Source organism: Nerophis lumbriciformis, linkage group LG07, assembly GCF_033978685.3.
Source record: "Nerophis lumbriciformis linkage group LG07, RoL_Nlum_v2.1, whole genome shotgun sequence".
Taxonomy (NCBI): domain Eukaryota; kingdom Metazoa; phylum Chordata; class Actinopteri; order Syngnathiformes; family Syngnathidae; genus Nerophis; species Nerophis lumbriciformis.
Window position 1 is genome coordinate 49,955,001 of NC_084554.2, and position 15,000 is coordinate 49,970,000.

At 38.4% G+C, this 15,000-nt stretch overlaps 1 protein-coding gene across 2 annotated transcripts in view; it reads right to left on the bottom strand.

Moving 5' to 3' along the window:
• LOC133609364 (glycine--tRNA ligase-like) overlaps positions 1–15,000 on the bottom strand; it is a 22,778-nt gene that overhangs the window by 1,533 nt on the left and 6,245 nt on the right. For both annotated transcript variants that reach the window (XM_072913548.1, XM_072913547.1), the window contains exons 6-16: positions 13,078–13,154; positions 12,860–13,005; positions 12,624–12,773; positions 9,346–9,508; positions 9,117–9,281; positions 6,738–6,846; positions 6,469–6,613; positions 4,145–4,230; positions 3,876–3,985; positions 3,702–3,795; positions 823–1,013 (exon numbers count right to left, since the gene is read on the bottom strand). In XM_072913548.1, the coding sequence (XP_072769649.1) occupies positions 823–1,013; positions 3,702–3,795; positions 3,876–3,985; positions 4,145–4,230; positions 6,469–6,613; positions 6,738–6,846; positions 9,117–9,281; positions 9,346–9,508; positions 12,624–12,773; positions 12,860–13,005; positions 13,078–13,154 (1,436 nt within the window). The remainder of the gene's footprint in view (positions 1–822; positions 1,014–3,701; positions 3,796–3,875; positions 3,986–4,144; positions 4,231–6,468; positions 6,614–6,737; positions 6,847–9,116; positions 9,282–9,345; positions 9,509–12,623; positions 12,774–12,859; positions 13,006–13,077; positions 13,155–15,000) is intronic.

Genomic DNA, 15,000 nt, shown 5'->3' on the forward strand with positions numbered 1-15,000 from the left:
TCATAACACATAATCATATTCATTCATAATACATTAATATTCATCAATAACACGTTATTAATAATCATCATTCACAGGTCATGAATATTCATAATCACCAAGCCATCATTAATATTCATTCATAACATAATTATATTCATCCATAATATATTAATAATCATCAATAACATGTCGTCATGAATATTTAACACTTCATGAATATTAATCAATAACACGTATGAATATTAATCAATACCACGTCATTATAAATATTAATACAAGGTCATTAAAATATTAACACCACATCATCAATTAATCAATACCACATCAATAAAATATTAATCGATAATACGTCATGAATATTCATCATCACCAAGCCATCATTAATATTCATTCATAACACAATTATATTCATCCATAATATATTAATAATCATCAATAACATGCTGTCATAATATTTAGCGACACGTAGTCATGAATATTCATCATTCACACATCATCATGAATATTCATCATCACCAAGCCATCATTAATAACAATTATATTCATCCATAGTACATTAATAATCATCAATAACACATCATTAATATTCATCATCAGGAGATTGATACTATGTTGATCATATCTAAACTTTAGAAGTCTTTTGGTGTCATAAATCAGATATACATCCATCCATCCATTTTCTACCGCTCGTCCCTTTTGTGGTCGCATAATAACTTCAACCTGGTGTTTCCACTGCACTGCTACTTGACGTGACTTTGCATTAAAAGTCTTTCATTGTTGAACTTTGCTCAATTAAAAGTACAAAATAAAAATGGTATTTTCTTCCTCGTCATCTCCCACCTGCACTCGGATCTGCCTCATGGAGTCGCGCTCCCTCAGGGTGACCGTGTGAGGCGTCTTCTTCACCGTGTCAAAGTCGATGGTGATGCCGAACGCCACGCCGATCTCGTCGGAGCGGGCGTAGCGCCGCCCGATGGACCCCGAGGAGTCGTCCACCTTGTGAGAGACGCCGCTTCTGGTCAGCGCCTGGGCTGAAGACAGCAAACATTATCAACATGCACCGGGTCATTGATGCCACTAATGACATCATGTATGTAACATTCATATAGGAAGTAATGACATCATGTAACATTCATATAGGAAGTAATGACATCATGTATGTAATATTCATATAGGAAGTAATGACATCATGTATGTAACATTCATATAGGAAGTAATGACATCATGTATGTAATATTCATATAGGAAGTAATGACATCATGTATGTAACATTCATATAGGAAGTAATGACATCATGTAACATTCATATAGGAAGTAATGACATCATGTATGTAATATTCATATAGGAAGTAATGACATCATGTATGTAACATTCATATAGGAAGTAATGACATCATGTATGTAATATTCATATAGGAAGTAATGACATCATGTATGTAAGATTCATATAGGAAGTAATGACATCATGTATGTAAGATTCATATAGGAAGAAATGACATCATGTATGTAAGATTCATATAGGAAGTAATGACATCATGTATGTAAGATTCATATAGGAAGTAATGACATCATGTATGTAAGATTCATATAGGAAGTAATGACATCATGTATGTAAGATTCATATAAGAAGTAATGACATCATGTATGTAAGATTCATATAGGAAGTAACGACATCATGTATGTAAGATTCATATAGGAAGTAACGACATCATGTATGTAAGATTCATATAGGAAGTAATGACATCATGTATGCAAGATTCATATAGGAAGTAATGACATCATGTATGCAAGATTCATATAGGAAGTAATGACATCATGTATGCAAGATTCATATAGGAAGTAATGACATCATGTATGCAAGATTCATATAGGAAGTAATGACATGTATGTAATATTCATAATAGGAAGTAATGACATCATGTATGCAAGATTCATATAGGAAGTAATGACATCATGTATGCAAGATTCATATAGGAAGTAATGACATCATGTATGCAAGATTCATATAGGAAGTAATGACATCATGTATGTAACATTCATATAGGAAGTAATGACATCATGTATGTAAGATTCATATAGGAAGTAATGACATCATGTATGTAAGATTCATATAGGAAGTAATGACATCATGTATGTAATATTCATATAGGAAGTAATGACATGTAATATTCATATAGGAAGTAATGACATCATGTAATATTCATATAGGAAGTAATGACATCATGTATGTAAGATTCATGTAGGAAGTAATGACATCATGTATGTAAGATTCATGTAGGAAGTAATGACATCATGTATGTAATATGCATATAGGAAGTAATGACATCATGCATGTAATATTCATATAGGAAGTAATGACATGTATGTAATATTCATATAGGAAGTAATGACATCATGTAACATTCATATAGGAAGTAATGATATGTAATATTCATATAGGAAGTAATGACATGTATGTAAGATTCATGTAGGAAGTAATGACATCATGTATGTAATATTCATATAGGAAGTAATGACATCATGTATAAATAAATAAATGGGTTGTACTTGTATAGCGCTTTTCTACCTTCAAGGTACTCAAAGCGCTTTGACACTACTTCCACATTTACCCATTCACACACACATTCACACACTGATGGAGGGAGCTGCCATGCAAGGCGCTAACCAGCACCCATCAGGAGCAAGGGTGAAGTGTCTTGCTCAGGACACAACGGACATGACGAGGTTTGTAATATTCATATAGGAAGTAATGACATCATGTATGTAATATTCATATAGGAAGTAATGACATCATGTAATATTCATATAGGAAGTAATGACATCATGTATGTAATATTCATATAGGAAGTAATGACATGTAATATTCATATAGGAAGTAATGACATCATGTATGTAATATTCATATAGGAAGTAATGACATCATGTATGTAATATTCATATAGGAAGTAATGACATCATGTAATATTCATATAGGAAGTAATGACATCATGTATGTAATATTCATATAGGAAGTAATGACATCATGTATGTAAGATTCATTTAGGAAGTAATGACATCATGTAAGATTCATATAGGAAGTAATGACATCATGTAAGATTCATATAGGAAGTAATGACATCATGTATGTAAGATTCTTCCTCTACCACTTTTTTTATTCCATACGTGACAAGATTTCCATTTACAGTACATGTGTGCCAATACAATACTGAAATCACATATCTGTGCAGTATCATCAAGACAAGTATGGAATGATATCAAAGTAAAATGTATGATATCATGTGAAATACAAGCAGTCCTGCAGCGTGTTTACTTGTGTGTGATATCATGTGCAATACAAGCAGTCCTGCAGCATGTTTACTTGGGTGATAGCATGTGCGATACAAGCGGTCCTGCAGCGTTTTTACTTGTGTGATATCATGTGCGATACAAATAGTCCTGCATTGTGTTTACTTGTGTCTTGTACCATTTGCCATACAAGCAGCCCTGCAGCGTCTTTACTCGTGTGTAATATAATGTGCGATACAAGCAGTCCTGCACCATGGTTACTCGTGGGTGAGAACGTGTGCGATACAAGCAAAATAAAAATATATATAATAAACTATTAAATGTTCAAATCAAACTCAATTCATGAGTTTGTGTGTGTGTGTGTGTGTGTGTGTGTGTGTGTGTGTGTGTGTGTGTGTGTGTGTGTGTGTGTGTGTGTGTTAGTGAGGACTCACACAGCTGCTTGACAAAAGGTGAGAAGTCCTGGTTTTGGCTCAGAGGGAGGATGCAACATTTGTACGGAGAGACGGTGGCAGGGAAACTGAAATACTGAGGAGGAAATCACGTTAATGAAGATTATTTCACGATGTGATGGCAACATGAGTCAATGTGGGGAAGAAGAAGAGCACCGTTCTTTGTTCATCTCCCTGCCGAGTGTGGAAGGAGTGCTCAAAGATGGAGTACATGATCCTGCCTATGCCAAACGACGGCTCGATCACGTTGGGAACGATCTCCTCCACTGTGGGGAACACACACACACACACACACACACACACACACACACACACACACACACACACACACACACACACACACACACACACACACACACACACACACACACACGCACATTAGTCGTAAAAACACACTTATATCTTCTGAAGGAATCTTGTTGTACCATGAAGTGTTTTCTGGAATCTCTTCACAGCCACCATGTCTTTGGAAAGTTTAAAGGTTTTGCCTTCTGTCACCACAGTAAAGTTCCTAAACAACAAAACATATATAAAGCAATGTGAAAATGCTGCAAATGAAAAGTGTTAAATCACAAACACCGTAGGAATAAAACAATTGCATGACAAAAACCAAAGTTAGCCAGTCTACCAGGAAGTTGGGGAGGCTCGCAGGAAATTAGTAAGGCCGGCAAAAAGTTTCCCCAGACTGGCAGGAAGTTAACCACCTGATCAGGAAGTTAGCCTGGCTAACAGAAAGCTAGCAAGGATGACAATAAATTACCCAGGCTGGCGGAAAATTAGCAAAGCTAGCAGAAAGTTAGCCAGTCTACCAAGAAGTTCGGGAGGCTAGCAGGAAGTTAGCAAGGCAAGCAGGAAGTTAGCAAGGCAAGCGGGAAGTTAGCACGGCAAGCGGGAAGTTAGCAAGGCAAGCGGGAAGTTAGTAAAGCAAGCGGGAAGTTAGCCACCCGATCAGGAAGTTAGCCAGTCCACCAGGAATTTAGGAAGTCTAACAGGAAGTTATCAATGGTAGCAGAAAGCTAGCAAGGCTGGCAAGAAGTTAGCCAGGCTGGCAAGAAGTTAGCTTTACTAACTTCCTGTTAGCCTGGCTAACAGAAAGCTAGCAAGGATGACAAGAAATTACCCAGGGCTGGCAGAAAGTTAGCAAGGCTAGCAGAAAGTTAGCCAGTCTACCAAGAAGTTCGGGGGGCTAGTAGGACGTTAGCAAGGCAAGCAAGAAGTTAGCAAGGCAAGCGGGAAGTTAGTAAAGCAAGCGGGAAGTTAGCCACCCGATCAGGAAGTTAGCCAGTCCACCAGGAATTTAGGAAGTCTAACAGGAAGTTATCAATGGTAGCAGAAAGCTAGCAAGGCTGGCAAGAAGTTAGCCAGGCTGGCAAGAAGTTAGCTTTACTAACTTCCTGTTAGCCTGGCTAACAGAAAGCTAGCAAGGATGACAAGAAATTACCCAGGGCTGGCAGAAAGTTAGCAAGGCTAGCAGAAAGTTAGCCAGTCTACCCAGAAGTTCGGGGGGCTAGTAGGACGCTAGCAAGGCAAGTGGGAAGTTAGCAAGGCCAGCGGGAAGTTAGTAAGGCCAGCGGGAAGTTGGGCACCCAAACAGGAAGTTAGTCCATCTACCAGGAAGTTAGTCATCCGATCAGGAAGTTAGCCAGTCTACCAGGAAGTTAGCCACCCGATCAGGAAGTTAGCCAGTCCACCAGGAATTTAGGAAGTCTAACAGGAAGTTATCAATGGTAGCAGAAAGCTAGCAAGGCTGGCAATAAGTTAGCCTTACTAACTTCCTGTTAGCCTGGCTAACAGAAATTACCCGGGGCTGGCAGAAAGTTGGCAAGGCTAGCAGAAACTTACAGTCTACCAAGAAGTTCGGGAGGCTAGCAGAAAGTCAGTAAGGCAAGCAGAAGGCCAGCAAGGCTGGCGGGAAGTTAGCCACCCAAACGGGAAGTTAGCCAGTCTACAAGGAAGTTAGCCATCCGATCAGGAAGTTAGCCAGTCCACCAGAAATTTAGGAAGTCTACCAGGAAGTTATCAATGGTAGCAGAAAGCCAGCAAGGCTGTCAGGAAGTTAGGAAGGCTAACAGGAAGTTAGCAAGGCTAACAGGAAGTTAGCCAGTCTACCAAGACGTTTAGGAGGCTAGCAGGAAGTTAGGAAAGCTAACAGGAAGTTAGCCAGTCTACCAAGAAGTTCGGGAGGCTAGCAGGAAGTTAGCAAGGCAAGCAGGAAGTTAGTAAGGCCAGCAATGGTGGCGGGAAGTTAGCCACCCAAACAGGAAGTTAGGGAGGCTCGCAGGAAATTAGTAATGCCGGCAAAAAGTTTCCCCAGACTGGCAGGAAGTTAACCACCTGATCAGGAAGTTAGCAAGGCTAACAGAAAGCTAGCAAGGATGACAATAAATTACCCAGGTTGGCATAAAATTAGCAAGGCTAGCAGAAAGTTAGCCAGTCTACCAAGAAGTTCGGGGGATTAGCAGGAAGTTAGCAAGGCAAGCAGGAAATTAGCACGGCAAGCGAGAAGTTAGCAAGGCAAGCGGGAAGTTAGTAAGGCCAGCGGGAAGTTGGGCACCCAAACAGGAAGTTAGTCCATCTACCAGGAAGTTAGTCATCCGATCAGGAAGTTAGCCACCCGATCAGGAAGTTAGCCAGTCCACCAGGAATTTAGGAAGTCTAACAGGAAGTCTAACAGGAAGTTAGGAAGTCTAACAGGAAGTTAGCAATGGTAGCTAGCCAGAGTGGTCCCTGGAGGCGACTAGAGACTGACCCGCTCTCATTGAGGATCTTCTCCTGCTGGCTGATGAAGTTCTCGTCGCACGCGTCCAGGAACTCAAAGACCAGCTTGGCGTCTTTCTTGTACGCCGCTCCAATGGCGCCCCTGTTGGGCTCCAACTTGACCACGTTGACCACCTTGTGTCACCTCGTTAAGGAAGATTTACTAACGCACAAAAACGTGGGGCAATATTCATGGGAGGATTTCTTTCTGAATGTTCTCAACTCCTGTTTCCATGTGCTGGAGGATGGTCAGACAGGATATGGGTTCCTTCAGGGGCTTTTCTGCCACCAGCGGGACCTTGGTGGCTTTGGAGTGACAGGACAGGTCGTAACACGAGCGGTCGGCACATCCCACGATCTCGATCCAACCCTGACGACCCACAAAACACCAGCATGAGAATCATCAGAACACATGGCACTATGAGAACCCTGCCACCGAATAAGAACCATGCGAACCCAGGAGCATCATTGAGACCGCATGGGCACCATTAGAATGCATGAGCAGTTGAGCACCATCAGAACCCATGAGAACCATGAGACTGCATGAGAAGGCTTTGGAATGCACAGAGAATCATGACGTAGTTTGGCCTCTAGACGGCGACAGAGACCACATAATCGCCATTTATAGCTCTGAAGCTTAGAAACTTGTTGTAGTTCATGAATAGTTAAGTGCAGTATATTTGTTGTTATTATGCACACCTTCATACTATATCATGTATGCATATACAGTCGTGCTCATAAGTTTACATACCCTGGGAGAATTTATGATTTCTTGGCCATTCTACAGAGAATATGAATGATAACACAAAAACCTTTCTTCCACTCATGCTTAATGGTTGTGTGAAGCTATTTATTGGCAAACAACTGTGTTTACTCTTTTTAAATCAAAATGACAAAAGAAAGTACCCAAATGACCCTGATCAAAAGTTTACATACCCCAGTGACTTTGATCTGATAACAGGCACAAAAGTTGACACAAACAGGTTTGAACGGCTAATCAAGGTTCCAATCCTCACCTGTGACCGGTTTGTTTGTAATTAGTGTGTGTGTATAAAAGGTTAGTGAGTTTCCTGGGCTTCTGACAGACCATTGCATCTTTCATCCAGTGCTGCACAGATGTTTCTGGATTCTGAGTCATTGGGAAGGCGAAATAATTGTCAAAGGATCTGCGAGAAAAGGTAATTGAACTGCATAAAACAGGAAAGGGGTATAAAAAGATATCCAAGGAATTGAGAATGGCAATCAGCAGTGTTCAAACGCTGATTAAGAAGTAGAAAATGAGGGATTCAGGTAGACCAGCAAAGATTTCAGCCACAACTGCCAGGAAAGTTGTTCAAGATGCAAAGAAAAATCCACAAATAACTTCAGCTGAAATACAGGACTCTCTGAAAAATTGTAGTGTGGCTGTTTCAAGATGCACAATAAGGAGGCACTTGAAGAAAAATGGGCTGCATGGTCGAGTCGCCAGTAGAAAGCCATTTCTGCGCAAATGTCACAAAGTATCCCGCTTACATCACGCCAAACAGCACAGAGACAAGCCTCAAAACTTCTGGAACAAAGTAATATGGAGTGATCAGACCAAAATGTAACTGTTTGGCCACTCGACCATGCAGCCCATTTTTCTTCAAGTGCCTCCTTATTGTGCTTCTTGAAACAGCCACACCACAATGTTTCAGAGAGTCCTGCATTTCAGCTGAAGTTATTTGTGGATTTTTCTTTGCATCTCGAACAATTTTCCTGGCAGTTGTGGCTGAAATCTTTGCTGGTCTACCTAAATCCCTCATTTTCTACTTCTTAATCAGCGTTTGAACACTGCTGATTAGCATTCCCAATTCCTTGGATATCTTTTTATACCCCTTTCCTGTTTTATGCAGTTCAATTACCTTTTTCTCGCAGATTCGTTGACAATTCTTTTGCCTTCCCCATGACTCAGCAACTAGAAACATCTGTGCAGCACTGGATGAAAGATGCAATGGTCTGTCAGAAGCCCAGAAACTCACTGACCTTTTATACACACACACTAATTACAAACAAACAGGTCACGGGTGAGGATTGGAACCTTGATTAGCCATTCAAACCTGTTTGTGTCAACTTTTGTGCGTGTTATCAGATCAAAGTCACTTTGTAAACTTTTGATCAGGGTCATTTGGGTACTTTCTTTTGTCATATTGATTTGAAAAGAGAAAACACAGTTGTTTGCCAATAAATAGCTTCACACAACCATTAAGCATGAGTGGAAGAAAGGTTTTTGTGTTATCATTCATATTCTCTGGAGAATGGCCAAGAAATCATAAATTCTCCCAGGGTATGTAAACTTATGAGCACGACTGCACATGTAAATTGCTGCATATTAATGAGTATATAATTGGATTATAATTGTTCCTCTTTTCTCTATATGTTTAGACCAAACACACACACATTCACATCTACCTTCCAGCAATAAAGATGATTAAAGGATTCTCTGGCCGGAACCTGTCCATCGTGTCTCAACTCTAAAAGAACTACTATACCTTCCTTACAAGAACCACGAGACCGGATGAGATCTCATGAGGACTATGAGATCGCATGAGAATACATGAGCGTCATAAGAAGCCATTAAAACACCATGAGAGGGCCCGAGCATGTTGGAGGTGCACTCACGTAGGAGGTGTGCGACTCAGCGTCCCAGCAGTCGCAGGCGTAGTGAGCCATCTCGTTGTCCATGTGCTGGCGGAAGCGCAGCTTGTCCTTGGCCAGTCCCACCTTCAGCAGGTACAAGTAGATCCTCCCGATGAAGTAGCCCAGCACAGAGTTGTTGATGATGCCCTACATACACCAGGAGACATCTTCACTTACGTGCCTTCATGGTAGAAAACTAGATCTGTCCTACCTGATCCACAGCATCTCCAAGTCGCATGAGCTCTGCAGGACGGCCGCTGGTCTGAGCCTTGGAGGAGAACAAGAGGATCTGCAGGTCGGCCACGTCGGAGAACTTGGGATGGACTTTCTCCTTGGGGTCCACAAAGTGCTCAATCTCAGCCATGGTGAACTCCCTGCAGTGTTGGGAGGAGTACTTTAATTCTTCCACATCCAGGGTTTCATCAGTGCCATTGATAACCGCAACTTTTGTTTTTTTCTCTGCAGACGTTTGAGTGACAGACGTGTTGACCAATCAGAGTTGTGAATGCCTCCTGGCCAATGAAAAGTGTCCCTCGCCTCAAACAGGAAGAAAGAGGTCTCACTCTTGTCGTCGTGCACACGAGCACCTTTATTTAACAGTTAACTGAACTCTTTCACTCATTCACAATCTTTGTCTCGCTGGACAAAGAGAAATTACATTATTTTGTATGTCATTGAAATGATCAAAACTTATTTACAATAAAAAGGATATAATGTACAAAAATATTTGCAATAAAATGATATAATTAATAACAAATTACATTATTATTTATGTAATTGAAATTATCAAAATTGAATTGCAATAAAAATGATATAATAAGTACAAGTATTTTCAACAAATATTTATGAAATTAATGATATAATGTATGGAAAATATTTGCAACAACAAAATGATATAATGTATAAAAATATTAAATCATATTTATGTAATCGAAATTATCAAAATTGTATTCGCAATAAAAATGATATAATGTATACAAATATTTTCAATTAAATAAATTATATAAAAATGGAAAATATTTGCAATAACAAAATTATATAATGTATAGATATTACTATATTATTTATGTAATTGAAATTATCCAAATTGTTTTTGCAATAAAAATTATTTAATGTATGCAAATAATTGCAATAAAATATTTGTATTTAAATAAATAATGTACTGTATGGAAAATATTTGCAATAACAATGATATAATGTATACAAATATTTGCAATAAAAAAGTTATTAAATAAATGATATAACGTATGGAAAATATTTGCAATAACAAAATGATATAATGGATAAAATATTACATTATTATTTAGGTAATTGAAATGATCTAACTTGTTTTTGTAATAAAAATTATATCTTTAAAAATATTTGCAATAAAATATTTTTTATGAAATTAATGACATATCCATCCATCCATTTTCTACCGCTTAATCCCTTCGGGGTCGCGGGGGGCGCTGGAGCCCATCTCAGCTACAATCGGGCGGAAGGTGGGGTACACCCTGGAGAAGTCGTCACCTCATCACAGGGCCAACACAGATAGACAGACAACATTCACACTCACATTCACACTCTAGGGCCAATCAACCTATCCCCAGGTGCATGTCTTTGGAGGTGGGAGGAAGCCGGAGTACCCGGACGAAACCCACGCAGTCACGGGGAGAACATGCAAACTCCACACAGAAAGATGCCGAGCCCGGGATTGAACTCACGACTACTCAGGACTTTAATTATATAATGTATGGAAAATAATTGCAATAACAAAATGACAAAGTATAAAAACTTTACATTATATTATTTATGTAATTGAAATGATCAAAATTGTATTTGCAATAAAAATTATGTATATAACAAAATTTGCTATAAATATTTTTAACTAAATAAATAAAATAATATGGAAAATATTTGCAATATATAATGAATAACTATTACATTATTATTTATGCAATCAAAATGATCAAAATAGTTTTTGCAATAAAAATGATATAATGTATAAAAATATTTGCAATAAAATGTTTTTAATTAAATTAAAAAAATAATGTACGGAAAATATTTGCAATAACAAAATTATATAATGAATAACTATTAAATTATTATTCATGCAATTGAAATGATCAAAATAGTTTTTGCAATAAAAATGATATAATGTACAAAAATATTTGCAATAAAATATTTTTAATTAAATAAATGATATACTGTATGGAAAATATTTGCAATAAGAAAATTATATAATTTATAAAAACTTTACATTATATTATTTATGTAATTGAAATGATCAAAATTGTATTTGCAATAAAAATGATATAATATATAAAAATATTTGCAATAAATATTTTTAATTAAATAAATAAAATGTATGGAAAATATCTGCAATAACAAAATTATATAATGAATAAATATTACATTATATTATTTATGTAATTGAAATGATCAAAATTGTATTTGCAATAAAAATGATATAATATATAAAAATATTTGCAATAAATATTTTTAATTAAATAAATAAAATGTATGGAAAATATCTGCAATACCAAAATTATGTAATGAATAAATATTACATTATATTATTTATGTAATTGAAATGATCAAAATTATTTTGCAATAAAAATTATATAATGTATAAAAATATTTACAATAAATATTTTTAATTAAATAAATAAAATGTATGGAAAATATCTGCAATAACAAAATTATATAATGAATAAATATTACATTATATTATTTATGTAATTGAAATGATCGAAATTATTTGGCAATAAAAATTATATAATGTATAAAAATATTTACAATAAAATATTTTTAATTAAATAAATTATATACTGTATGGAAAATATTTGCAATAACAAAATGATGTAATGTATAAAAATATGACATTATATCATTTATGTAATTGAAATGATCAAAATTGTATTTGCAATAAAGATTATATAATGTATAAAAATATTTGCAATAAAATATTTTTAATTAAACAAAAAAAAAATGTACGGAAAATATTTGCAATAACAAAATTATATAATGTATAACAATATTACATTATTTATGTACAGTATTTTTCGGAGTATAAGTCGCACCGGAGTATAAGTCGCACCTGCCGAAAATGCACAATAAAGAAGGAAAAAATCATATATAAGTCGCACTGGAGCCTGGCCAAACTATGAAAAGAACTGCGACTTATAGTCCGAAAAATACGGTAATTGAAATTATCAAAATTGTATTTGCAATAAAAAATTATATAATGTATAAACATATTTGCAATTAAATATTTTTTATTAAATAAATGATATAATGTATGGAAAATATTTGCAATAAAATATTTTTAATTTACTAAAATATTTGATGTTCAACACTTGTCTGGATTAAAGTTAAAGAAAGCCATTTCAGCAGCAAAGTGGTCCTAAATCCAACGTTGTGTTCATGAAAGTATTTCTCATCACAGGAAGTAACTTCATCGACCAATCAATCAATCCCCTGATGGACTTCAAGTATCATGGTGCTGACCTGACACGGATGAGTCCGGAACGAGGCGAGATCTCGTTCCTGAAGGAGTTTCCTATCTGAGCGGCACCGAAGGGAAGTTTTCCCTGGTTGAACTCCAGCAGGCGCTTGAAGTTGAGGAACATTCCTTGAGCCGTCTCAGGCCTCAGATATCTGCCAGGAAACAAAAGAAGCACTTCAGTGGTGCTGGAGACATTTGTTGCTGGACACAGGAGAATGAACAATGAGGGTGATGGTACCCGGGTGTGTTGCCTCCAGGCCCGATGGAGGTCTGGAACATGAGGTTGAAGGAGATGGGAGGAGTCAGCTCATTTCCTGTGGAGGGAGACTTGACCTCGTACTTGGCAAACAGTTCTGCCAACTGCTTCTGAGTGTAGTTGTCCATCTAACACACACACACACACAGCAGTTGGCACCACCCAGCACATCATGTGACCGGCAGTTGAGCAAGGCACACCTGCGTGATGACGTCCTCCATCTCAGCCACCTTCTGAGCAGGCAGAGTGTCGTCGGTCATTTTCATTTTCAAGTTGGCTGAGGACACAAGAGACAGATTAGTGTGACGTGTTAATAACACTGTAAAGCAGGGAGGAGTGGCGGTCTCCAATTTACATGATGCCCCTGAATGTAGCATCAACAAGCTGGGATTTAGGACGTTAGCCTGGTTAGCAGTAAGGCTACTAGGAAGTTAGCCAGGCGACTGGAAGTTAGTCAGGAAACTAGGAAGTTAGTCAGGCTAGAAGGAAGTTAGTCAAGATACTAAGAAGTTAGTCAGGCTAGCAGGAAGTTAGTCAGGAAACTAGAAAGTTAGTCAGGCTAGCAGGAAGTTAGTCAGGAAACTAGGAAGTTAGTCAGGCTAGCAGGAAGTTAGTCAGGAAACTCGGAAGTTAGTCAGGCTAGCAGGAAGTTAGTCAGGCTAGCAGGAAGTTAGTCAGGCAACTAGGAAGTTAGTCAGGCTAGCAGGAAGTTAGTCAGGCTAGCAGGAAGTTAGTCAGGTCAGCAGGAAGTTAGTCGGGATACTAGGAAGTTAGTCAGACTAGTAGGAAGTTAGTCAGGCTAGCAGGAAGTTAGCCAGGCTAGTGGGAAGTCAGTCAGGCTACTAGGAAGTTAGTCAGGCTAGCGGGAAGTCAGTCAGGATACTAGGAAGTTAGCCTGGTTAGCAGGAAGTTAGTCAGGCTACTGGAAAGTTAGCCAGGCTAGCAGGAAGTTAGTCAGGCTACTGGGAAGTTAGTCCGGATACTAGGAAGTTAGTCAAGTTACGAGGAAGTTAGCCAGCCTAGCAGGAAGTTAGTCAGGCTAAAAGTAAGTTAGCCAGGCGACTAAAAAGTTAGCCAGCCCAGCAGAAAGTTAGTCAGGATTACTAGGAAGTTAGTCAGCCTAGCAGGAAGTTAGTCAAGAAACTAGGAAGTTAGTCAGGCTACTAGGAAGTTAGCCAGGCTAGCAGGAAGTTAGTCAGGATATTAGGAAGTTAGTCAGGCTAGCAGGAAGTTAGTCAAGATACTAGGAAGTTAGTCAGGAAACTAGGAAGTTAGTCAGGCTAGCAGGAAGTTAGTCAAGATACTAGGAAGTTAGTCAGGCTAGCAGGAAGTTAGTCAGGCTACTGGGAAGTTAGTCAGGCTAGCAGGAAGTTAGTCAGGAAACTAGAAAGTTAGTCAGGCTAGCAGGAAGTTAGTCAGGAAACTAGGAAGTTAGTCAGGCTAGCAGGAAGTTAGTCAGGAAACTAGGAAGTTAGTCAGGCTAGCAGGAAGTTAGTCAGGAAACTCGGAAGTTAGTCAGGTCAACAGGAAGTTAGTCGGGATACTAGGAAGTTAATCAGACTAGTAGGAAGTTAGTCAGGCTAGCAGGAAGTTAGCCAGGCTAGTGGGAAGTCAGTCAGGCTACTAGGAAGTTAGTCAGGCTAGCGGGAAGTCAGTCAGGATACTAGGAAGTTAGCCTGGTTAGCAGGAAGGTAGTCAGGCTACTGGGAAGTTAGCCAGGCTAGCAGGAAATTAGTCCGGATACTAGGAAGTTAGTCAAGTTGCGAGGAAGTTAGCCAGCCTAGCAGGAAGTTAGTCAGGCTAACAGTAAGTTAGCCAGGCGACTAAAAATTTAGCCAGCGCAGCAGAAAGTTAGTCAGGATTACTAGGAAGTTAGTCAGGTTACGAGGAAGTTAGCCAGCCTAGCAGGAAGTTAGTCAGGCTAACAGTAAGTTTGCCAGGCGACTAAAAAGTTAGCTAGCCTAGCAGAAAGTTAGTCAGGATACTAGGAAGTTAGTCAGGCTAGCAGGAAGTTAGTCAAGAAACTAGCAAGTTAGTCAGGATAGCGGGGCGGTATAGCTCTGTTGGTAGAGCGGCTGTGCCAGCAACTTGAGGGTTGCAGGTTCGATCCCCACTTACGCCAT